Raw genomic sequence first — 25,254 nt, forward strand, 5'->3', positions numbered from 1 at the left:
AAGAAAATAAAGATGATAAAGTACATGCAATATCTTTCCAAAATAGACACAATCAACGTTTCAACGTCAAGGAGGAAAAAAAAAAGGATTGAGAACTACCTATAAATAGTCTGTGTACAGAAGACTCATCAATCGATACTGAACTATTGGGTAATGCAATATTGGAAAACATGATAATCCTGCAGTCTCCAATTTTACTGCAGCCTACACTTGTTAATTAGAAATAACCTCCCACACCAGGTCCCAGCAGACCAGACAGAATCCGAATACAGTCACTGGTGCTAGGTGCCAAATAATCAAACTGAATTCCAAAAGAGGCCAGTTTAAAAAAGAAAAGAAATACACACAACATACTTCACAGTAACCAATTAATAGAGGGCCAGTTTACCTGAGCCAGCAAGAAAAGGAAGTCCCCTCTGTTTTAACCCTACAAAGAAAGTAACTTTGAAACATCCAATCATTTTTATTCTGCTTCTGCCTTCCTCAGCTCTTTTCTATTTATAAAGCCAACCTATTCTTGCTCAGCTCATTGGAACACTCATTCTATTTTATAGAAACGTTTGCCCAATTCCAGAATTGCAAATAAAAGCCAATGAAGATCTTCAAACTAAATTTGTTGTAGTTTTGTCTTTTAAATCTGGTGAATACACCTTTATAAAATCATAAAATGTAATATCAGCAATAATGTTAACAAACTGACATCAAGTACCTTTAAGAGATGATGCACTGAGAAAAAATTCACAACATATATTTCTGCCAAAACCTTTTCACCTGAATTTAATCATAAGGATACAATCAGACAAATTCAAACAGATGTAAATACTACAATACGTAAAATTACCCCCAGACTTTTCAAAAATATGAATTTTAGTAAAATAATGTTATGGAACTGCTGTAAATTAAAGAAAACTAAAAAGACATTATAAATAACGTGACTAGCTTCTAAATTTTAAAAAGAAAGAAAGAAAAAATGCTATAAAGAATATTATTGGGGGCTGGTGTTGTGGCTCAGTGGTAGAGTGCTCACCTAGCATGTGTGAGGCACTGGGTTCGATACTCAGCACCACATAAAAATGAATAAATAAAATAAAGGTGTGTCCATCTACAACTAAAAAAAAATTTTTTAAATATTTAAAGAACATTATTGGGACATGTGGGAGGACTGTGACTATGAACTATATATTAAATGATAAAATGCTATCAGTATTAAATTTACTGATGGAATCTTATACTATGGTTATAAAAGAGAATACTTTTATTCTTAGAAAATACAAGCAGAAGTAGAGGTATCATGTGTGCAACTCTCAAATGATTTAGAAAGAAAAGTATAGTTATATACAAAGAAAAATCAAATTAGCAAAATTTTAACAATTAGCCAATCCATGTGAAGGATATATAAGATAATTGTGCTTTTCTCACCATTTTTCTATAGATTTGAAAAAAAAAAAACTAATACTAGTCACACATCTCTTTAAAAACATATTTCTCCCAAATAAGTCAAAAGATAATACAAACAAAAGAAAAAATTCAGATGCTCTTTGACTTATGATGGGGTTACATCCTGATTAAACCCCTTTTAAATTGAAAAAAAATCACTAAGTCAAAAATGTATTTAATGCACCTAACCTACCAAATATCATAGCTTAGCAACACAGTACGTGGCAGAGTATTGTTTAACCTCAGGGTCACATGGCTGACTGGGTGTGCATCACAAGAGTTTTGTTTGAGAGTCAGTGTGAGTTTGACTGACTGAGGAAAAGATCAAAATTCAAAGTAAGGTTGGAAATGAATGCACACTGTTTCACATTATTACTAAGTCAAAAAGTCCAAAGTCAAATAAACCGTCATAAATTGGGGACTATCTGTAGTTCAAAAAGACAAAAATGACTACAATACTCTATAAAATAGTGACTCTAAGATGAATGCTAATTCTAAAGTTCACTTATAATTAATATTTATAGTACATTCTGACATTAATTTTATGCATATTCTCTTACTGGACTCTCAGAGCAAGCCATTAAATATAACAGTTGTTATTCATCTTAGAGATGAAGAAACTGAGGAACAGGGTTAGTATAGCATATTCGTTAAGAGCACTCACTCTGGACCTAGAATGTCTAAGCTGGAATACCAGCTATGCCATTTACAAACTGAATAATTTTGAAGAAGTAATTTAACCTCTCTTTTCCTCAGTTTTCACATTTATTATTCAGGATAATAACACTATATACCTAATAAGATGAGATAATCACCTTATTCTTTAAAAAATGAGTTAATCTACAGAAAGTACCTAGAATCCTACATAGCATACAGAGAACTCTGTTTGCTGTCATTATTACTATTGTTGTTTTATTTTATCCTTACCATCATCCCAAGGTCAGACAGAAGAAACGAAGACAGAATTTGAAACCAGGTCTTCTTATCTCCAAATCCTGTGTAAAATCTACTATGACAAGAGTGTTTCAATCACTTATACAAGAAAACAGAAAAGTAATGACAAAGGTCTTTACAAAAAGGTTGTGCACATGTACATGACAGTGCATGAATAAGACAAGTGTGCTAAAAGAAGTTATTGTATGCAGTCTTTCCTTCCTTTCTTTTTTTTTTTCTTTTTTTTTCTCTTTTGCAGTGCTAGGGATTGAACCCAGGGCCTTGTGCTTCCAAGGCAAGCACTCTACCAACTGAGCTATATCTCCAGCCCTTGCAGTTCATCTTTAAGAGAAAAAAACATTAGCCAGCAGGTGGCACACACCTGTAATCACAACCTGGGACACTTAAGTGGGAAGATCTTGAAATTCAACATCCGCCTCAGCAACTTAGCAAAACTATCAAGCAACTTAGCAAGGCCCTATCTCAAAAAGAAAAAAGGAACTGGAGATGCAGTTCAGTGATAAAGCACCCTTGAGTTCAATCCAAGTACAAAAAAAGAGAGAGAAACATTACCTTAGATGCTTACAGTTTATAACTTCAAAATATTTTCACTACTTAAAATTTCACTTAGTCCTCAACAGCTCTTTGATACAAAGGTAGATATTATCTTTGTTTTCCAGATAAGGAAAATAAAACTCAAAAAGGTTCAAGCAACTTCCTCAACATCTTAACAACTTTTAGAAAATAGAATCAGAGAACAAAGTCTTGTTTCTATCACAGCACAGTATGAAATTTACATTCTAATCTAGATTACAAAGTATTTCAAAGAAAACATACTACCAGACAGGTAGAATTCCTACACTGTCAGTTATAAACAACAACAACAAAAATCATCACTAGTCCATTCAACAAAACAGATGTCACTTTGCAGAGCTTTGATATTTTTCTTAAATACCTTTGAAAACAAGGATCAAAAAATATGAACTCTTATAAAAAGGACTTTATTGTATTTTTATAGCTTATTACATACCTTGTAACAATCATTTTGTTAAATGTGAATGTCAGTTTTATTTTCGGTCCCTTTTTTCCTGGCTATTTACAAGCTTTGTAAGAATTGTTCCTTAATTAAGTCTAAACATAGTTTTATATAAATGGATTCCTGGAAATAAAACGTTCAGACTTAAGAAATGATTGTTACAGAGACTGTAACAGGCCGTAAAAAAAGAATGCCACTTTAAACAAAGATTTCTCATTTTAATTAAAAAGATAATCATCAGAACATTCCTACACTTAACAGAACCATTTAAAGAAGCTTCTTTGGAAAAAAATATGGAGTATCTTACTCAGGCTTCTGTAGTATAATCTTTAATATATTTAAATGAAACTTTCAGTGATCTGATAGCAGGAATTATAGTGTAGTATACCTTCATTTTAAAGATACAATAAGGGGCTAGGGTTGTGGCTCAGTGGTAGAGTGCCTGCCTTGCATCCTCACATGTGTGAGGTACTGGGTTTGGTCCCCAGCACCACATTAAAAAAAAACTAAATAAAGAAAATAAAGGTATTGTGTCCAGCTACAACCAAAAATTAAAAGATAAATAAATAAATAAAGATCCCAAAAAACAGGTCCAAATTAGATAAACCTCATTCTCCATTTTTTTTTTTTTTTTTTTTGGTACCAGGGATTGAACCTAGGGGGTGCTTAACCACTAAGCAACATCCCCAGCCCTTTTATATATTTTATTTAGAAACAGGGTCTTGTATCACCTATCGCTTCCCTAAATTGCTGAGGCTGGCTTTGAACTCACAATCCTCCTGCCTTAGCCTCCCAAGCCACTGGGATTACAGGCGTGTGCCACCACACCCAGCTCATTCTATTATGTTAATTTTTTAACATAAATGTTTTCAAAAGATTATATTTTCACACAAGATATTGGCAAAACACATTTTAGAAGATTTTGGAGCCAAAGCTGGGTATGGTGATGCACACCTGTTATCCCAGGGACTTGGGAGCCTGAGGAAGGAGAATTGCAAGGTTGAGGCCAGCCTCAGCAACTTAGTGAGACCCTGTCTCAAAATAAAAAACAAAAGGACTGGTGATGTAACTCAGTGGTAAAGTGCCCAGAGTTAATGCCCAGTACCATAAAATAAATAATAAGAATATTTAGGAACCAGGGCGAACATAATCCCAATTGACTCGGGAGACTGAGGCAGGAGGATTTCAAGTTCAAGCCCAGCCTTGGAAATTTAGTGAGACTGTGTCTCCGAAAAATAAAAAGGGTTGGGTACGTAGCTCAGTGGTAGAAAACTTGTTTTTAATCCCTAGCATTGCTCTCCGGCCAAAAAAAAAAAAAAAAAGGAAGAAAAAAAGAACACTTAGGAAATAATTTTTAAACATGACTACATATAAACATGACAAGGATTACATAGTTTGGGGGAGTGTGGATTTTTTGGGTTTTATTGGCTGGGCATTCAACCTAGGGCCTTCCACATGCTAGGCAAGTGCTCCACCACTGAGTCATATCACCAGTCCTATAGTTTGTTAAGTTTGCATGTGCCAGGTTAAAAAAAAAAAGGGACCATGTTCAGAAGACTGTCAATCAAACGTGATACACATACCTCCATAAAGTGTCTACGATCAAACCCTGATAAGAGTTGAAGCAGTCCATTGTGCCATGCCTGAATATGGCTGAAGGATGTGAAAAACTGTCAGAAGCACTGACTGGATGAGGCAGGACTCTTTTCAATTAATTCTTTGACTAACTTTTGAACTGTCTGTTTTTAACTCAAATCATGTAAAATTTATAAAGTTAGACAACTATGAAGAGACAAGACAGAATGAAGCAGATCTATGAGCTATCATTACAATTAACTGCAATTTGAAAATCAAATACATCAGTGTTCTACTTAGGTCATCTTTTCTAAATTACAATGAATACTAAAACCTGAATCACTACTTGAAAGTCTACAGCAACATATTATTGGAAACTGCTTCAAAGTGGACTATACTTTCCCATGGAAACAAGCTATAATGCAAAGGCTATTTCCTAACTGAGAACTTGGTAGCAAAGAAAGTGCTGATATGACTAACACCATCATAACAAAGATTCAATAACTATAAAACTCTACAATCATTAAAAAGTAAGAAATTACATTCCAGCTTCCATAAAATGGGAGTAACATGCTGGTGATCAGCAAGTATACATTCAAAATGTACAAAGCATAATTCTTCCATATTCACTCATTAAACAAATTTAACCTCATGCTAATAACCAACTAAAATAAACACTAAACATTTAATTACCAATCACTTAGCTTTGCTTCTTATAATACAGACTGCTACTTGGGATAATTTTCAAAGAAGGGAGATGAAGTAGATGGGGACAAATAAAAGTCAAGAGAAAGCCTTTGTTGCCTCTAAATTATTTTCCTGAATAAGGAAAAGATTCAAAATCATATTATTCATCTATGTTACCAGGAACAGTAGTTGTTGACTAAGATCATGATGATCTTGATCACATTAGTGTTTCTCTTTTTTTTTTTTTTTTTTTGCTTTATTAAAAAAAATTATAGGAAGAGAAGATAACATGTAGACTGACCACCAAAAAATACCGTAGGATGACGAGACATTTGCTTTTTCATTTGTCCATCTCTTCAGTTTATTAAAAGCCACATATATTCTACTTAAAACTAAATGCCACTAAAAATTTTAAGAAGTATAAAGTCACTCTCATCTTCAAGGTCACAGGACTTACTTGAAACTGTTTTTGGGGTATTGCAGTATTCAGGATTGAACACGGGGCATTCTACCGATAAACTACATTCTCAGGTCTTTTATTTTTTATTTTGAGACTACCTTCCACTAATTCCCCAGGTTGGCCTTGAACTTTTGAACCTCCTGCTTCAGCTTTCTGAGGCACTGGGGTTACAGGTGTGCATCATCATGTCCTGCCTTATTTGAAACTTTGTACATAGGTTTACACTTCTAAAATATTCACAAATAGTTTTTCATATGTTAAATTTAAGGTATATCAAATACTTTATTCTGATAACCATTTTTATTTTTGGTAACTGACCCTTAATGGATAAAGGCATCAAGAACTAAGGCATGTGTTGGAAAAATACAAATTAAAACCACAAAAAGATATCACTATACCTCTATTCACTAACTAAAATAACATACTGATAATTCCAAGTACTAAGGATTCCAGTCATATTTTACTTTTCTCAAGAGTTCTTTTTCTTCATTTGTCCTATCCTACACCCAGCAAACTGTATTCATTCTCTCTCCAGAATGTCCCTCAGATGCCTTTCTTCCTTTTTCATACACTTAGTGCATTAGCTCAAGTCCACAATGCATCTTGCCTACACTATGATACAGCTCTTGAATGGCCTCCATATCTCTGTCTATTCTCCCCCTCCTCAATCCAATCCACTCTAAATCAGACCACTAAGGTAGTTTTAGTTTTTGTTTGTATTTGTAGTACTGAGGAATGAACCCAGGGTCTTCTTACACGTGCCAGGCCAGGGCTCTACCTCTGAGCATTATCCCCAGCCCTTATTTTATTTTGAGACAGGGTCTGGCTAAAATTGCTTAAGATTGGCCTTGAATTTGCAATCTTCCTGTCTCAACCTCCCCTGCCTCAGCCTCACTAGTAGCTTGGATTATAGTGCATTACTGCCACATGATTCTTTGCTGTTATTGACACCAGGGAGAATGAGATTCAAATGTACATTACAGACCTTTCAGGAAAAAAAGTACTCAAAAGATCTAGAGATCAGAGACCTCACATTAAAAACCTTTTCACTATCAGCAACAAATAAAGAATTAATTTTAAAAAGTCTCTAAAAACATCAAATACCTGAGAAAATTTTCTAAAAATATATATACAAACAAATCTAAAACATGATTTTTTTTTTTCCTTTTTTGCAGAACTGGGATTGAACCCAAAGTCTTGTGCATGCTTGGTAGATGCTCTACCAACTATATCCCAGCCCTTAATAAAAGATATAAAAATTCTGTACCTATATACAAAGTTTCTCTATACAGAGATTATTAAAGACCTAAATAAATAGAAGAATATACCATTTTCATGGTTACAAAACTCAACAATGTTAAGATTTCAGTTCTCCCAAAACTTATATACAGGTTCAGTACAATTCCAATAAAACCATAGCAAATATTTTATGGAAAATGACAAGATGATTCTAATACATGTGGAAATATGAAGGGACAAGAATTGCCAATTCAATTTTAGGGGTTGGGAGTTGAGGAGAAGACACACATATCACATGCTAAGAACGGTTATAAAAACTACAGTAATTAAGAAAGTATGCCCAGACACAGTGGAGCACTGTTGTCATTCCAGCTACTCAGGAGGCTGAGATAGGAGGATCTCAAATACCAGGCCAGTCTAGACAACTTAGCAACACCCTGTCTCAAAATAAAAAAGGCTGGGAAAACAGAACAGTGGTGGAGTGCTTGTCTAGCTCATGTGAGCTCTGGGTCCAATTCCTATTACTGCTAAAAAAGAAAAAAAAAAAAAAAGTGTGGTGTGATATTGACAAGAATACATAGACCATGATGTTGGGCGCTGAAGTACACACCTCACACCTATAAACCCAGCAGAACCATGTCTTTTAACCAAAAAAAAAAAAAAAAAACGAACAAACAGCAGGGGATGGAGATTGGTGGTAGAGTGCATGCTTAGTATGCACAAGGTCTCAGGTTCAATCTATGGTACCACACACAAAAAAAACATATTATTACAGAAGCAAGTTTACATACACATAGACACCTCATATATGACAAAAGTGATCTAGCAATGCAACAGAAAAAGAACAACTCTGCTGGATCAGTCAGATATAGAAAGGGAAAAAAGAATCATGATTCTCATACTTAAAAATTATTTCCAGATGGACTACAGATCTACACTGTAAATGGTAAACAATAAAGTTTCTCAGGGTCTTGAGGTAACTACAACATTATGTTCAGAGCAGCACTGTGAAGAAACTGCCCCAGTGTCCAATGACAGATGGATGATATAGTATGGGGCTAGAGTGTACTCCAGTATAGAGCATGTGCTTAGCATACACAAGGCCCTTGATTCAATCCCAAACATCAAAAACATAAATTAAAGTAAATAAATAAAACATGGTATGGACACACAATAGACTATTTATTCAGTCACATATGAAATAAGACAATACTGTAACAATGGGTGAACCTTGAGGACACAAAGCTTAGTGAAATAAGATAAATACTAAAAGAAGACAAATACTGCTTGATTTCACTTACATGAAATAACTAGGGCAGTCAAATTCAAAGAACCAAAATAGAGCAGTGATTTCCAGTAGCTGGAAGAAGGGGAAATGTTTAGTGGGTAAAGTTTGCTTTATAGGATGAAAAAATTCTAGAGATTGGTTTGTACAACAATGTGAAAATATTCAACACTACTTGATGGTACATGTAAAAATGGTTAAGATAGCAAATTTTACATTATGTGAATTTTAACCACAATGAGAAAAAATTTCTGTATATACACGCATGTGTGTGTATGCATATATATGTAGGTATATTTTAATGACCTTGAGATAAGCAAAGATTTCTTAAATAAAAAAAGTGCTAACCAAGTAGCCTGACAAGGTGGCTCACTCCTATAATCCCAGCGGCTCCAGAGGCTCAGGCAGGAGGATTGCAAAGGCAAAGCCAGTCTCAGCAACTGGCTGACTATTACCTTGTGATCCTCCTGTCTCAGCAACTTAGCAAGGCCCTATCTCAAAAATTAAAAAGGGCTGGGGATGTATCTTAGTGGTCAAGTCCCTCTGGATTCAATCCCTTCACCCAAAAAAAAAAAAAAATGCAAACAAAAAGAATAAATTAAAATACTAGACTTTCTGATACCAGGAACTGAACCCAGGGTCTCTTTACCACTAAGGCATATCCCCAGCCCTTTTTTATTTTGAGACAGTCTTGCTAAATTGCTTAGGGCCTCACTAAATTGCTGAGGCTAGCTTTGAACTTATAATTCTCCTGCCTCGGCCTCCCCAGCCATTGGGATTACAGGCCTGTGCCACCACACACAATGAAATACGTTAATATTAAAGGAGTAAACTGACAGATGTCACCTTAATCAAGTAAACAAAATTATAAGAAAAATAAAAATCATGTGTTGCCGGGCACATGCCTGTAATCCCAGCGGCTCAGGAAGCTAAAACAGGAGGATGAAGAGTTCAAAAGCCAGCCTCAGCAAAAGTCAGGCACTAAGCAACTCAGTGAGACCCTGACTCTAAATACAAAATAGGGATGGGGATGTGGCTCAATGGTCAAGTGCCCCTGAGTTCAATCCCCAGTAACCCCCCAAAATTAAAATAAAATCATGTGTCACCTAATAGAAGATTATAAATAAAATGTAGTCACACTTCTTTGGTGTTTCTCTTCAAAATATATAACCCAGATGAAATCATGAGGAAACATTACCAGACAATCAGATGAACCCAAATTGTTGAGGGAACATTATACAGAATAACCAATTTATAATCTTTTTTTCCCTAGGGATTAAACCCAGGGCCACTTTACTACTGACCCCCAGTCCTTTTTTGGTTTTTATATTGAGACAAAGTCTCAAGTTGCTGAGGGTCTCACTAAATTGCTAAAGTTGGCCTCTGACTTGCAATCCTCCTGCCTCAGCCTCCAGGAGAGAGAGCTGCTAGGATTACAGGTCTGCACCTTTGTACTCAGTTCCAATTTATAATCTTCAAAAGGTACCATGTCAAAGAAAGACTTGCGAATTGTTCCCAGGTTCCCAGAGACTAAACAGATATGATAACTACATTAAATGTGTGATTCTGGACTAGGTTCTTTTGTTATAAAGTACATTATGGAATAATTGATAAAGTTTGAACAGGGTTTGAGCATTAAATTTGCATCTGTTAATTTCCAAATTTTAATAGTTATAGTTATGTAGAATGTCTTTCCCCACCACCACCAGTACTGGGGTTTGAACCCAGGGCTCACATGTGCTAGGAAAGCACTCTACCCTGAGCTAAATCCCCAGCCCAAGAATGTCCATTTTTTTGTAGAAAATATACATTCAAGTATTTTGTGGTAATCCTGACAAAACAACTTACTCTCAAATGCTTCAAGGAAAAAAATGTTAATTGTATTCAAAATTCTTCCGTAATTCTGAGATGAACTCAAAATAAAATATTAAAAGAGAACTACACTGGTAGTTAACAAACACTAATCCAAGAACCAGCATTGATCCATCATGAAATTTTTGTGGTTCAGTGGTAAAATAAAAGACTAGTGAATAAATAAATACACACGCATACACACACACACACACAATTTATTTCTCAAGTCATATACACCTACATGCATGCACACACCAATTAATATTTGGGAGACTATTAGTTTTCTATAGCTGCAATAACAACGTACCACATATTTAGTGGCTTAATACAACATAAATTTATTATTTTACAGTTCTGTAGTTCAAAAGTCTGAAATGGGTCTCACTGAACTCAAATCAAGGTATTGGTGGGGCTGTCTTCTGGTCTGTTCTATAGGTTCTAGTTTGGCCCTTTCCAGCTTCTAGAAACTGCTCACATTCCTTAGCTCATGGCCCTCTTCCTCCTCTTCAAATCCAGCAACAATAGTTTTTTACACAGCACCATTCTGACCTCTTCTGCCTCCTTACATATTTAAGGACTCTTGTGATTAAACACAGTCCAACCCAGATATACCAGGACAATTTCCCTACCTAAAAGCTGATTAGCAACCCTGATTCTATCAGCAACCTTAATTCCTTTTGCTATATACCTACCATATTCACAGTTTCTTGGGATTTGGAAGTAATTATATTGGTACACTTGCAGTGCAGGGTGAGGGGTATTATTCCTCATAGTCCAAAAATGTTTCCTTTACTGAGGTTATATGTATGTACATGAAGTATGTGTGTGTATCTACATATATAATTAACATACACATAAACACTACATACATGCACACAAACATATTGGAGGAGGTCATTAAAATGCTCTTTCTCTTTTTTGTGTGTGTGGCATGGAGACTGAACCCAGGGGTACTCTACCATTGAGCTACATCCCTAGTCCCTTTTATTTTGACACAGGGCCTTGCTAAACTACTAAGGCTAACTTCAAACTTGCAATCATCCTTAGTCTCCCAAATCCCTGGAATTACAGGCCTGGGATTGCGCCACCACAGTGAGCTTCTTTCTTTCTTTTAAAAGTGATTATTTATTTATATATTTGTTTATTTGGTACTAGGAATTCAACCCCAGGGCACTCAACCACTAAGCCACGGCCACATTCCCAGCCCTTTTCAATTTTTGAAACAGGGTCTCACTAAATTGCTTAGGGCCTTGCTAAATTGCTGAGTCTGGCCTAGAATTTGTACTCCTCCTGCCTCAGTCTCCCAAACTGCTGGGATTAAAGCCACTGCACCCAGTTTTTAAATGATGGTGCTAATGGTGATCACTCTGTTTCACATCCTGGTATGTAGGGGGGGAAATGCTAATCCTTTGATCTCTGTGGAAGTAGTATAAAATCTTTTGAAATTTTTGCTTGATCCATTAAATGAAGTAAGAAAGGCACTGGGTGTGGTGTTGCATGCTTATAATTCCAGCTACTGAGGGAGGCTCAGGCAGGAGGATTGCAAATTCTAGGCCAGACTCAGCAAGTTAGCAAGACCCTCTCAAATTTAAAGAAAAAAAAAAAAAAAAAAAAGGTGAGGGGTAGGGGGCATAGCTCACCAGTAACACAAAAATGAAAGAAAGGAAAGAAGGGAGGGAGAAAGAAGGGAGTGAGAAAACAAACAAAATATTGTGTTCCTACAAAGATACCCTATATCACACAAGGGATGTGTATTTTACAGAAACATACAAAACAAATCAATAAGAAAAAGCCAAACACCACCAGTGGCCATGTCTATAATCTCAGTGACCCAGGAGACTGAGACAAGAGGACAGCAAGTTCAAAGTCAGCCTCAGCTACTCAGCCAACTCTAAGGAATTCAGTGAGATCCTGTCTCAAAATAAAAAATGAGAAAGTTGGGAAACTTAGCTCAGTGGTAAACTGCCCCTGGCTTATATCCTCAGCACCAACACACACACACACACACACACACACACACACACACATACACACACAAGCGCGCAAACACACACACACACACAAAATTTAAAAACAAAGAAAAGAGAAAAAAAGGCAAACAATATAATAGAAAAAAAAACTGGCCAAGACTTGAATATACACTTCACCAAGAGGCTAAGTAGCCCATAAACCTAAAACCAGTGCTTGTTTACATTAGTCATTAAGGAAATGCAAATTCACAGTACAACAGTACCACTCATCCACTAGAATGGCTACAGTGAAAAAGGCATTATCAAGTGATCGTTCCAGCTGGAACTCCCAAACACTGCTAAAGAAAATGGAAAATAGTTTCAGAATATACACTAAGCTAAATATTTTTGTTCTATGATCCAGCAATTCCACTCCCAAATATGTATCCGACAAAAATGTTAAAAACAGGTATAACATTATTTATAACAGCACAATTAAAGTAGCCAAAATCTGGAAATAAGCCAAGTGTTCATCAAAAACAGGACTGAGCAGTGCATGGTGGTGCACACCTGTAATCCCAGTGATTTGGGAGGCTGAGGCAGGAAGATGGTAAATTATAGCAAATTATAGAGGCCCTCAACAACTTTGTGAGACCCTGTCCCAAAAATTAAAAATAAAAAGGACTGGGGATGTAGCTCAGTGGTAAAGTGCCCCTGGTTTTAGTCCCCAGTACAAAATAAAGGAAAACTAGAGCTCAGAGTAGTGTGTCTGTTTAAGCAGACCACTGGCCTGTTTAAGCAGACCCACTGGCCAATACATTTGTTACATTATAGTCCATGATTAAGTGCCCGTATTCATTTTGGTTATTTGTTTTATAAACAGATATATCCAACACAACAAATTTGAGCTTGTTTGATTAAATATGATACAATATTCACCATAAAAAAATATATGGGGCTGGAGTTGTGGTTCAGTGTAACATGCTTGCCTAGCATGTGTGAGGCACTGTGTTCAATTCTCAGCACCACATATAAATAAGTAAATAAAATAAAGGTTCATCAACAACTAATAAAAATAATAAAGTAAATAAATAAAGGTATTATGTCCACCTACAACTAAAAAATTAAAAATAATTTATTTTAAATTAAATGCTTCAGTGACTAAGGCAGGAGAATTGAAATTTCAGCCAGCCTCAGCAACTTAGCCAGGCCCTAAGCAATTTGGTAAAACCCTGTCTCACCGTCTAGGGATGTGGCTCATTGGTTAAGCACCCTGGGTTTAACCCCTGGGGCCATTTTTTTAAAAAACAGCCATTAAATATTTCAAAATACTACCCATAATCCAACAATTCACAAACAAGTACTTTAACAGTTTAGTATAATACTTCTCGAATGCAAAGACTTAGGCATCCAAATACAAAAATAGTTATACAAATGCTACAATTCTTGGATGTCTACCTCCATGACTTTTTAGTGAAGCCTGAAAGTTTCCCAGACATCTAAAAATACCAACATCACATCTCTGCAACCTTATATTTAGGTGCAAAGAAAGAACTGAAAAGCTCTACACCTGCTACCAAGAAGTTGTTATCGCATTATGTATGAATGACCCTGATAAAATTCTGTTACAGTTCAAATTGTTACAAATGTCATTGAAATGACCCAGATGAGGTGGCATACACCTGTACTCCCATCTATTTGAGGCAGGAGGATCCCAAGTCTGAGGTCAGTCTCAGCATTTTGGAGATACCCTGTCTCAATAAATAATAAAAAGGGGTGGGATGTAGGCGTGGTAAAGTACCTTTAGGTTCAATCTCCAGTACCATTTAAAAAAAAAAAAAAAAAAAGGACTGAATCTATCTCACAGGATTATTGGGAAAATTAAAAGACCTATACAAATATATGTAAAAGAACTTAGGATGATAAATGTAGAACAGCACATAGTAAACACTAAATAAACGGGTTGGCAGTATAGCTCAGCTTTGAGCAAGGATGAGGATTTGGATTCAATTCCCAGCACCCAAAAAGGAAAAAAAAAAAAAAAAATGAATAAATAAATAGTAGCTGTTAGCTATAAAAACAAAAAAACTTCACCCACTTCTGTTTTATCCTGTTATTGACACATCAGGTCAGGTCACAAGCCTGTGAGTCGGAAAGGTGAGTATATCCTGAAAGAAGCCTAATTATTGGAAGAAGGAAACTTCAGAAGAAAATTCCTAAAAGGTTCTTCTAAACCAGCAGGAATTCTTTCCAATCCCTGGAACTTTTGCTCCCTTGCCTCCCAACCCTTACCCTGGCCACATATAAAAGTAAACCAGGAAGGAGACTGGTAGCTTTTCAGAGAACAATCATATTCTTAGTACAAATATTAATCTCAGTATCTATTTTACTTTTATTTTGGTGGGGGCAGGTACCAGGGTTTAAACTCAGGGGCACTCGACCACTGAGCCACATCCCCAGCCCTATTTTGTATTTCATTCAGGGACAGAATCTCACTGAGTTGCTTAGAGCTTCCCTGTTGCAGAGGCTGGCTTTGAACTCCAGACTCGCCTGTCTCAGCCTCTCAGGCTGCTGGGATTACAGGTATGCGCCATTTTACTTTAGTTATGTGAATCTAAGGTAAAATGTTTTCAAGCAGGCTTGGGGAAATTAAAGGGAATATGCCTCAGGCTATTCTAACTATGCAGAGATTCCCCCAATTACTAGGTGAATATTGTGGAATAGAGATTTTTTTTATTCCTTCAATGCCAATTTTAGAATGCTCAGATTGATTTATTAAGGAAAGAGAGGGGTGTTTTTTGGGTTAGGGATTGAACCCAGGTTATATACTTCTTTTTGTTATTAGCTAAGTTGTCAAATTTTGGCAAATATTTTCAATTTCATTCTCAATGGATTCTCATTATCCACATGTAGAAAACATTTCTGTGCTATACTGTAATATTGCTCGGGGTTACGGATATAGCCCAGTGGTCAAATGCTTTCAGTCCTCAATAGGTGCAAAAAAAAAAAAAAAAAAAATTGCTAGAAAATAGATGAGATTTCAAAATATTTTACCCTAGCCAGGCACAGTGGCACACACCTATAATCCCAGCTACTCCATAGGCTGAGGCAACAGGAACACAAGTTTGAGGACAGTGTGAGCAAATCAGTGAGACCACTTTTCAAAAATAAAAAATAAAGGGCTGGGATATGGCTCAGTGGAAGAACACTTGCCTACCATATGCAAGGCCCTGGATTTGAGCCCCAGCATTATAATAATAATAATAATAATAATAATAATAATAATAACAAAATTTTTAAAAGGGCTGGGGATGTGATTCAGTAATGGAGCCCCCCCCAGGTTCAAGCCCTAATACCACACACACAAAAAAATAATAATAATTAATTTTTTGGAAACTGAAATATTTAAAATAGCCAGGCACCATGATGGACACCTGTAATCCCAGCAACTCAGAAGGCTGGGAATGCAGGAGGATTCCCAAATTAGAAGACAGCCTCAGACCCTGCCTCAAAAATTTAAAAAAAAAAAAGGACTCAGATATAGCTCAGTGGTAAAGTGATCCTGGGTTCAATTCCCAGTACTAAGAATAAAGTTATTTATTTATTTATTTATTTATTATTTATTTATTTAAATTAAAAGGAAAAGAAAAAAAATCATAGAAGAAAGAAAAATAAATAAATAGGGCTGAAGATGTAGCTCAGTGGTAAGAGTATTCCTGGGTTCAATCCCAGGTACTGCAAAATAACAAACAAAAACATTGAATTTGAGTTTTGGTAAGCTACTAAGTTTTGGGGTGATTTGTAACATAGCAATATTTACACAACAGCCACTTGGGAGGCTGAGACAGGAAGATTACTAGAGCCCAGGAACTCACTACCAGCCTGGACAACACAGTGAGATCCACTCAAAAAAAAAAAAAGATAAATATAAATTATTATGATCATCTATTACAAACAGATCTAAAAATAATAGCACAAAGAATTATCACTAATCTATAATTTCACACCCCAATACCTATGTAAGAATATCCAGAAAAGACACAATTTGAAAACTATATTGGGAATAGGAAGAGGATGCAGAGAAACTCCAACAACTTACACTAAGACCTGGTTTCAAATGTCCATTCATTTGGTGATCAACCTATTTATTTAAAGAAAAGTCCTCTGTGGAAAAATCTTAAAATTTATTTTAAATGTTATTTGTTTTTAAGTACCTATGTTTCTCAAGTAAATAATAAAAGTTACTGATTATGTTTACAGTGACATCATTAAGGCAAGTCATGCAGAAGACCACATTTGTTCCATGCAAAGTTAAAAGAAGAGATGCCTCCCAATCACTCCTAGTGTTATTGTCCACAAACTTGGCTGATCTCATTTGGTTTTTTTAGCCTGAATATCCAACTAGAATAGCATCTATGGTAAAAGGTGGCCCCCAGCAATAAGCCCCTCTATGTTTATGCATGCCACTCTTCACATTAATAGAGATTTCCTCCCCCAATCTTTCTGACTTTCGGTTGGCCTTCACTGGATATGACAAATAGTGACATTCCTTGGATTTTCAAATCCCAGAATTTAAGAGGATTGACAGATGCTACTTTCCTATATCCTGCAATGCGCCTTCTTAGAACACAGGCACCATGCTTTAAGGAAACCCAAGCAGCTAAAAGGAGAGACTCATATAGAGCACTGAAGGCCTTTAGCCCTAGCTGAACTCTCGGCCAAGGGTCAGTCATGTGAATGTGGCTATTTTGTAAGTTTCAAACATGAAGGCACCCCAGTCAACACCATGTGAAGTATAAAAACCACCAAATTTGCCAGGCATGGTAGCACATGTCTAGAATCCCAGCCAACTCAGAAGCAGAAGTATCATGAATGAGGCCAATCTGGGCAATTTAGCGGAACTGTCTCAAAATAAAAAAATGAAAAGGTCTAGGGATGTACTCAAGTGGAAGAGCTACTGAACCCTGGGTTCAAACCCCAGTACTGCAAAAAATAAAAATATATAAATAAATTTGATTTTGTTTAAGCTACTAAATTTTAGAGTGGTTTGTTATACAGCAATATATTTACCTTTTATACTGTTTTACTTATAAACTCTTATAAAAACTTTATGATAGAGTTGAGAAATTAGCTCAGTGGTAAAGTGCTTGCCTAGCATGCCCTGGGCCCTTGGTTCAAGCCCCAGCACCACAAATTATTTTGTATATGTCCTAAAATCATTTCATCTGCATTTCAATTTGATTCTGGGACTGGTTGGACAAAAATATATTTACCCATTAAAAATAAATGTAAAGCCTATAATCCCAGTGAGTCAAGAAGCTAAGGTAGGAAAATGGCAAGTTCAAGACCATCCTCAGCAATTTACCAAGGCCCTAAGCAACTTAGCAAGACCCTGTCTCAAATTTTAAAAATAAATAAAAGATTCAGGATGTGAGCTGAAGAAATAGCTCATTCTGAAGAGTGCTCACCTAGCATGCTCAAGGGCCGCGGTTTGAATCCCCCACCCCTGGGGGGGGGGGGGGACTTTAAAAAAAAATTCAGATTGTGATTCTACGGTTAACTGTCCCTGGGTTCAATCTCCAGTACCAATAAATAAAAAAATAAACATCAATTTCTTCCTCAGATTTTTAAAAATACATGGGGGAATGGAAAGACATATATATATAAAACTGGGTTTATATTCCCTAGATCATTTTAATTTTCCTACCCAGGTCCTCTTTCAGTACCTGTTTATCTTTTCTGAGGCTTAAGAATGGCTGACCAGGGAAGTAAAGGAAGTTTAGGAAAGGTTCCTGAGGGTCTGATAAAACTGGATGAGAGAGGTCAGCACATAGGTTATTTCATGTAAACTACATTTTTTTTTACTATTTTTTTAGTTGTCAATGGACCTTTATCTTATTTAATATTCAGTGCTGAGAATCAAATCCAGGGCCTCAAACATGCTAGGCAAGTACTCTACCACTGAGTACAATCCCAGCCATAAACTACTCCTTTCATATCATTTTTTTTCTTAGAAGATAATCAAGATGAAGAAGAGGAGGAGGAGGAAGAGGAGGAAGAGGAGGAGGAGGAGGAGAGAAAGGGAAGAGGAGAGGAAAGGAGGATGAGGGGGAGGATGAGGGAAGAGGGGGAGAAGGGGAGGGGGAGAAGTAGTAGTTACTGTTGACCTATAATTCCAGCAACCTCAGGAGACTGAGGGAGGAGGATGGCAAGTTTGAGGCTAGTTGTCTCAGGAATTTAGCAAAACCCTCAGCAACTAAGCCTGACCCTGTTCCAAAATAAAAAATAAAAAGGGCTGGGGTGGGGATAGCTAAGTGGTTAAGTACCCCTGGGTTCAGTCCCCCAATTAGTATAAACAATCTGTTTTTACCATTCTTTACAAGTATACATTGGTTAGTTTTAGGTCTAGGTCATGTATGAATTATGGTCACACATGATAATGTATGGTCAACTCCAAATTAGCAATCTCATTAATAAGATTTTATTGTAAAGGCCCTAATCAAAGTACTACATTAATGTGGTAATGCATATTTTCATGAGAGTATCCATTTCATGTCCTCATTCTAAACAAAATTTTTTTGGTATCAGGGATTGAACCCAGGGGTGCTCAACCACTGAGCCACATCCCCAGCCCTTTTTTATATTTTATTTAGATATACAGGGTCTCACTAAATTGCTTACAGCCTCACTAAGTTGCTGAGGTTGGCTTTGAACTTGCAATCCTCCCACCTCAGCCTCCTGAGCCCCTGGGATTACAGGCGGGCACCACTGTGCCTGTCGCGCGCGCGCGCGCTCTCTCTCTCTCTCTCTCTCTCTCTCTCTCTCTCTCTCTCTCTCTCTTATATATATATATATTTTTTTTTTTTAAGTATGGAAATGAAGGCATCTGTACCAAAGTTGTTATTAGCTAACTCACAAATGAAGGAAAGGATAAACAAAGCCAGAACAAAGCCAAATACTACACAAAAAATTTAATTTGATTAAAATGATAACCCTTCTATTTATACTGTACATTGGTCACTTGGAGTAAGCTCCTATGTCAAAATCAACTCTGAAAAAATAAGCATGTTATAGCAGGGAAAATGGCACCAAAGGAAAGTTGTGACTTACTCAGATTCATAATAAGTCTGTTACTGAACTGAAAGAAAATACCAAATCTCTTAACTCTCCATTCTCTGCTTTTCTTACTCGGTGACCTTTTTTCAAACAACAGTCACTACAGCAGGCAAGATCAAAAATAAAAGTAATTAAAATTATAGGAAAAGTTGGCTTCTTGCTATAGAAATTGACTCAATATTTAATAATGTATGGTGTCCCAAAAGTTGCAAACGACACCACCACCTCCTCCGAGTCTGCTTTAACTCAATCAGGAGGCCATTATCAAAGCTCAATGTACAAAGCAGAGATCAAGTAGTTGAAAATGTTCCTAGACTGAGGTCTAATTGGGAGAAATAGGGATTATCTCATAATGTCTCTTTATGATCTGTAAATCACATTATTCTGTAACTCTGACACAAGTGTCAGGATTAGAATTAAGAGTCAACCCTCTAGCAGGGTGGGGTTGTTGCTCAGTGGTAGAGTGTTTACCTAGCATATGTGAGGCACTGAGTTCAATTCTCCGCACCACATATAATAAATAAATAAAAATAAAGTCCACTGATAACTTAAAAAACAAAAAATAAAAAATAGTCAACCCCCTAAATAGGAAAACAAAATAAGTAGCTGCCAATTTTCTAACTTAAACCTAGAAGTTTCCTATAGCGATCAGGTAACTTCACTTATTTCTAAAATCCAAAATAATTTCAAGGTCTCTTCTTATTATTTTAAACTTCAACACTAGGCAGAACTTCAAGAAATGTGTTCAGGCTAAATGATACAGTTTAACTTTCATTAAGTGTTTTCAAAGGTACCAGTATAAACATAAAGTTTAAATTTGAACAATTTCTGGAAAATTGTCCTTGTAAATGGGTAAGTTTAAAGCCTAAATTCAATTCGGTTAGTATCCATGTTTAGTTTATTATGGTACTTTGGGAGAAGACACCATTCTGTATTATTTAATTACTTAGCAAAGGAATAAGATTTGAAGTGACAGGTCACAATTACTTCTGAAAAAGACGGTCTTAACTGTAAATATGGGTGCCCCTAAAGCCACCTGTTAAGCTAAAAGTATGCATTCCATCATTATTTAGTTGTAACCAGAGTCTAGTTTTAAACCTGGGATATACAAGAAGCATCAGATTAAAAGCATCAAATATCAGACTATACAAGTTTGCCACACATAAGCATAGCAAAAGTAAAGCATGATACAAAGTTAAAGAGGTTTGAAGGGGTTTAAATACCCACAAAATCTAATCCATACTCACAGTGTTTGAATGTAAAGCTGATGGATAACCACCAACTCTGACTTCTCACACTCCCCACTACCTACATCCTCCTCCATTTTCATCTCCTGAATTTCTCCATAAATCTCATTACTTCTGATGGCTCTTTGCTGCTCTAACCTCCATGGCCTTGCCTCTCCCACAAAGTGATACTGCACTGGGTCTCCACATTTAACTACTTCACAATTTAGCCCTAAGTTGTTCTGTTTTGTTTTTTTACCCTATTAGATATTAGTTTTGTCCAATTTCCTGAACCCATTTTTCCCTGACCAGGTGGCCTCTTTTCATCACCTTCAACTTACTACAATAATTTAGCCTCTCCCTTTCGAACTAGTGTATGTATCCCTTTTCCTGATCTTTGTAATTCTGCTCACATTCAACACCCACTACCTCCCCCAAGGACTGTCATCTAGCCCTAGGTCCCCAGTCCTTATCTTCCTAAGTAAGGCCCCTTCCTTTCCAGAGTTTGTCAACATTAGTTTGGACAAATAGGGATTCCACCCTCGAGGCAAAGGATATCTAACCTCCTTTCTACAAAACTACAAGCATCCCTCTGGCCCTGACTTTCCTTCCTCTTTCTTTAAACCCATCGGCATCCAGCCCTGCCGGTCCCACCCACCCACCCGCCCCAATATCTGTCTACCCACTATCCCATGCTCCCATTCCCCACTCCCGAATGCACCTTCTTTTCTCGGCCTTACCCGTAACCCTGACACAGAGAGGTCCTGCCAGTGGCCCCACGGCGACTCTCCACCAGGCTTCCTCGGCTCTTCAGTAACTGTCCCCACGCCCCTTTCCCTCCAGGGCCCCGCGCGCCGCCTGGAGCCCCCTCCTCCAATAAGCACCCGCTGTCACTTGGCCTCTCTTCCACAAGATGGCGGAGCTGCTGCCCCCACCTCTGGGTCCCCTCCGTCACCCCCAGCCTCCTCCCCGGAGCTCTGGTCCCGTCACTCCGGCCGCCCGGCCGCCAGCCTTGGCCCAGGGTCCCGCTGCCCGCTCCCACTGTGGACGAGCGGCACAGGCCAAGCTCAGAGACGCCTCCAGCGCCACCGCCTCCGACGTTCCCCGGCCTGCACCGTCTCCTCACCATAAACTTGAGCGCTTTCTCCTGCAGCACCGCCTCGGCCGGGTCCATAATCGCCGGGGCCACTGGGTCTGCTCTCCGCTGGGGCCGCCCCTTTGGTGCCAGGCCGCAGCCAGCGCAGCGCGGGGATCCCGCCTCCTCTTCCTTCCCCCCGCCCTCTGCTACCTCACGGGCTCAGGCGGGGGGGGGGCCGAGGAGGACCAGCGGCTCAGCGCGCGCGTGGCCCGCTGGCTCACGGGATTTGTAGTTCTGGAGCGTCCCTCGGCGAATGGCGAGGCTGCGCCACGAACCGCAACTCCCGCGGATCACTGCGGCGGGGTTGCGGTAGCTGGTAAGCGAAACCTAGAAGACTCGCAGTTCAGGCAAGGAAATCTGCTGGTGGGAATTGTAGTTTATGGATGAGAGACGGGAGGGGCATGCGGTGTCTCCGTGGTTACCGGGAGACGCTAGTGGCGGCTTGCGGGGCAATTGATATCAAGATGGCGACCAATGCCTCACCTGTAGCCCAAATACTGGGAGAAACAGAAGAGTCAGGGTTCCTGGGGCCACCCTAACCGTGGTTTAGAGGCGTATACGCTCCCAGATTTCAAATACCTGGCATCTGCGGGAAGATTGAGACCTAGAGTCTCTAGAGCCAATGGGCACGTGGCAGGAACTCAGATTACTGCAGAATTTCAAGGTCCTCGTTAGCTATCCTCTCACACCTCTCGAGGAGCCTTTCCTCCCAACATAGTAAGTCAGGAGCTGATAAAACTCATCTCAGAAAGTATGGCCTGTTATTCCTAAACCCGAGATGTAAGTCCTGCACTGAGGGTAAACTCGGTACTTAAAAGAAGTCCTTCAGTGGTGGAATACAATGACCATCCAGCAAGTAAAGCATATAAGTATTTTCTTTGGCCTTGGAAAGGAATCATACCATTTATTTTGGAAATTTGGTATACCTTAGGAGAAAAACAAAAACCCACTAGGGTTGGGCTAAAAGGAAGATTATGATGGGCTGGTACAAAATATCTGAATTCACAAAATAAGTGAATTAGTAAAATGCCTTTTATAGGCAAAAACTCAATTGTAAACTATTTTATTCATTTGTTCTTTGAATAAGTAGTAAGTACACACCGTGTGCAGACATTATCTCAAGAAATGGAGATTCATTAGTGAACAGGTCAGACCTTTACTTGTGGTGCTTACATTTCTAGCATGTTGACGCTGTCCTAATCATCCCCATGTACATAGAACTCAATACAATACCTAACACATTGTAAACGTTCAGTTAATAAAAACTTCTGCTCTTTAATTTAAAATAATAAAAAAGGTTCTACACAAGGGCAAAATGAGAAGACTTAGAACTCGTTGGTTAGAAAACTTCCTGGAAATTTTTGTAGGACTGGGGCAGTAATATGATAGGGTTACCAAAAGAATTAAAGGAGCCAGATGCAGCTTGAAGAAAAGTAGTGTCCTAGGCAAAGAGGCATGGGCTCTTACTCTGTTCTGCACCACTAGGACCCCACTTGAAGAACTTTGTTCAGATGGGCACCATGTTCTATTAATATCATAAACAGGAACGTGGCCAAGGACAGGAAGGCCAAGCCCAAGGTAGAAAACACTGAGGGATGCTTACTGGGGGGCGGGCACATGCCTGTAATCCTAGCAGCTCAAGAGGCTGAGACAGGAGGATCTCGAGTTCAAAGCCAGCCTCAGCAAATTAGCAAGGCCCTAAGCAACTCAGTGCAACCTATCTCTAAATAAAATATTTTAAAAATCTGGGAATGTGGGTCAGTGGTTAAGTGCCCCTGGGTTCAATCCCTGGTAAAAAAAAAAAAAAAAAAAAAAAAGGCCCTTAGGAATAACTAACTTCTGTGTTTGAAGACTTATATATGTAACTCCATAGGGCAAATTAAGATCAATGGGTGGAATTGTAATGACAATAGTGACAACTATCACTTGACTAACTCTCTTTGTGCTAGGCACTGTAGTAGTCATTTTACGTTCATAATTTCTAGTATTCATAATAGCTCTATAAAACAGGTATTCCTTTTTTTCCTTTGAGTTGTAGATGGTCATAGCTACTTTATTTTTATTCATTATGTGGTGCTAAGTATGGAACCCAGTGCCTCACACATTCTAGGAAACCACTCTACCACTAAGCCACAACCCCAGCCCAAAACATGTATTCTTATCCTTAATTTACAGTGAAGGGAATGAGACTCATAAAAAGTAAATAACTTGCTTTAAATCATGCAAGCAATTTACATAGTCAAGACCTTCACCCAAGTCTGCTTGACTCCAAGGCTTATGCCATTTCCTTTGAATGAAACTGCAGTGACATAAGATTCAGATCAAGATAATAAAGAACTTTTTAGTAATTCAAGCTCTTCTGATAAAGGAAAGGACTATCCCATACCTGAAAACATATAGGGGGTTTCAGTTTGAGTAGGAGTTTAAGATATTTTAAACTCAAGATTCTATACTGCTGAGAACTCACTTATTTATCTTGGTTATCCATAAAGAAGTATGAAAATATTGCCTGATAAGACTGGCCATCGGGTTTGGGTTGTGGCTCATGGTAGAGCACTTGCCTGGGGTTGTGGCTCGTGGTAGAGCAATTGCCTGGGGTTGTGACTCAGTGGTAGAACACTTGCCCAGCATGTGTGAGGCACTGGGTTCAATTCTCAGCACCACATATAAATAAGTAAAATAAAGGTCCATTGACAACTTAAAAAAAAAAGACTGGCGATCACAGGAGGATCCCAAGTTCAAAGCCAGCCTCAGCAACTTAGTGAGACCCTGTCTGTAAACAAAATACAAAAAAGGGCTGGGGATGTGGCTCAGTGGTTAAGTACCCCTGATTTCAGTCCCTGGTTAAAAAAAAAAAAAAAAAAAAAAACTGGCCAAAAGTGACAGTCTTCTCCAGTCATATAGAGGTGAATACTACTAAAACAAACACTTTGTTTAGAAGTTCAACCAGCTAGACTGTTTATATACATATGGTTTGAAACAGCTGGCAGGGGCTAGTCACAGAATGACTGAATTCTCTTGATTAAAAATTGACCACTATGGAGACTGGTGTTGTAGCTCTGTGGTAGAGTGCTTGCCTAACGTGTGAAGTACTAGGTTTGATCCTTAGCACCACATAAAAATAAATAAATACAATAAAGATATTGTGTCCATCTACAAATATGTGTGTGTGTGTGTGTGTGTGAATAATATATATTTAAAATAATAAAATAAATAGGCCACTATGGTCAGGCAAATTGAGAAATCTAAACTGAAAATTGCCTTGATTTTCAAGTCCTTCATACAACATGCTTTAGGAAAGTTCACTGGACTGCGATTT

At 37.8% G+C, this 25,254-nt stretch overlaps 1 protein-coding gene across 5 annotated transcripts in view; it reads right to left on the reverse strand.

Annotated features, from left to right (window-relative positions):
- BTRC (beta-transducin repeat containing E3 ubiquitin protein ligase) overlaps positions 1 to 22,070 on the reverse strand; it is a 176,934-nt gene extending 154,864 nt beyond the window's left edge. For 4 of the 5 annotated variants that reach the window (XM_079137960.1, XM_079137959.1, XM_079137958.1 and 1 more), the window contains exon 1: positions 21,924 to 22,070. In XM_079137960.1, coding sequence (XP_078994086.1) covers positions 21,924 to 21,971 — 48 coding nt within the window. In that variant the 5' untranslated portion in view covers positions 21,972 to 22,070. Of the gene's footprint in view, positions 1 to 21,537; positions 21,598 to 21,923 lie in introns of those variants that run through there. The other variant, XM_079137957.1, reaches the window with a different exon arrangement.
- Between the last annotated feature and the right edge of the window lie 3,184 nt (positions 22,071 to 25,254).

The sequence above is a fragment of the Sciurus vulgaris genome (assembly GCF_902686455.1).
Source record: "Sciurus vulgaris genome assembly, chromosome: 4".
NCBI classification, from domain to species: domain Eukaryota; kingdom Metazoa; phylum Chordata; class Mammalia; order Rodentia; family Sciuridae; genus Sciurus; species Sciurus vulgaris.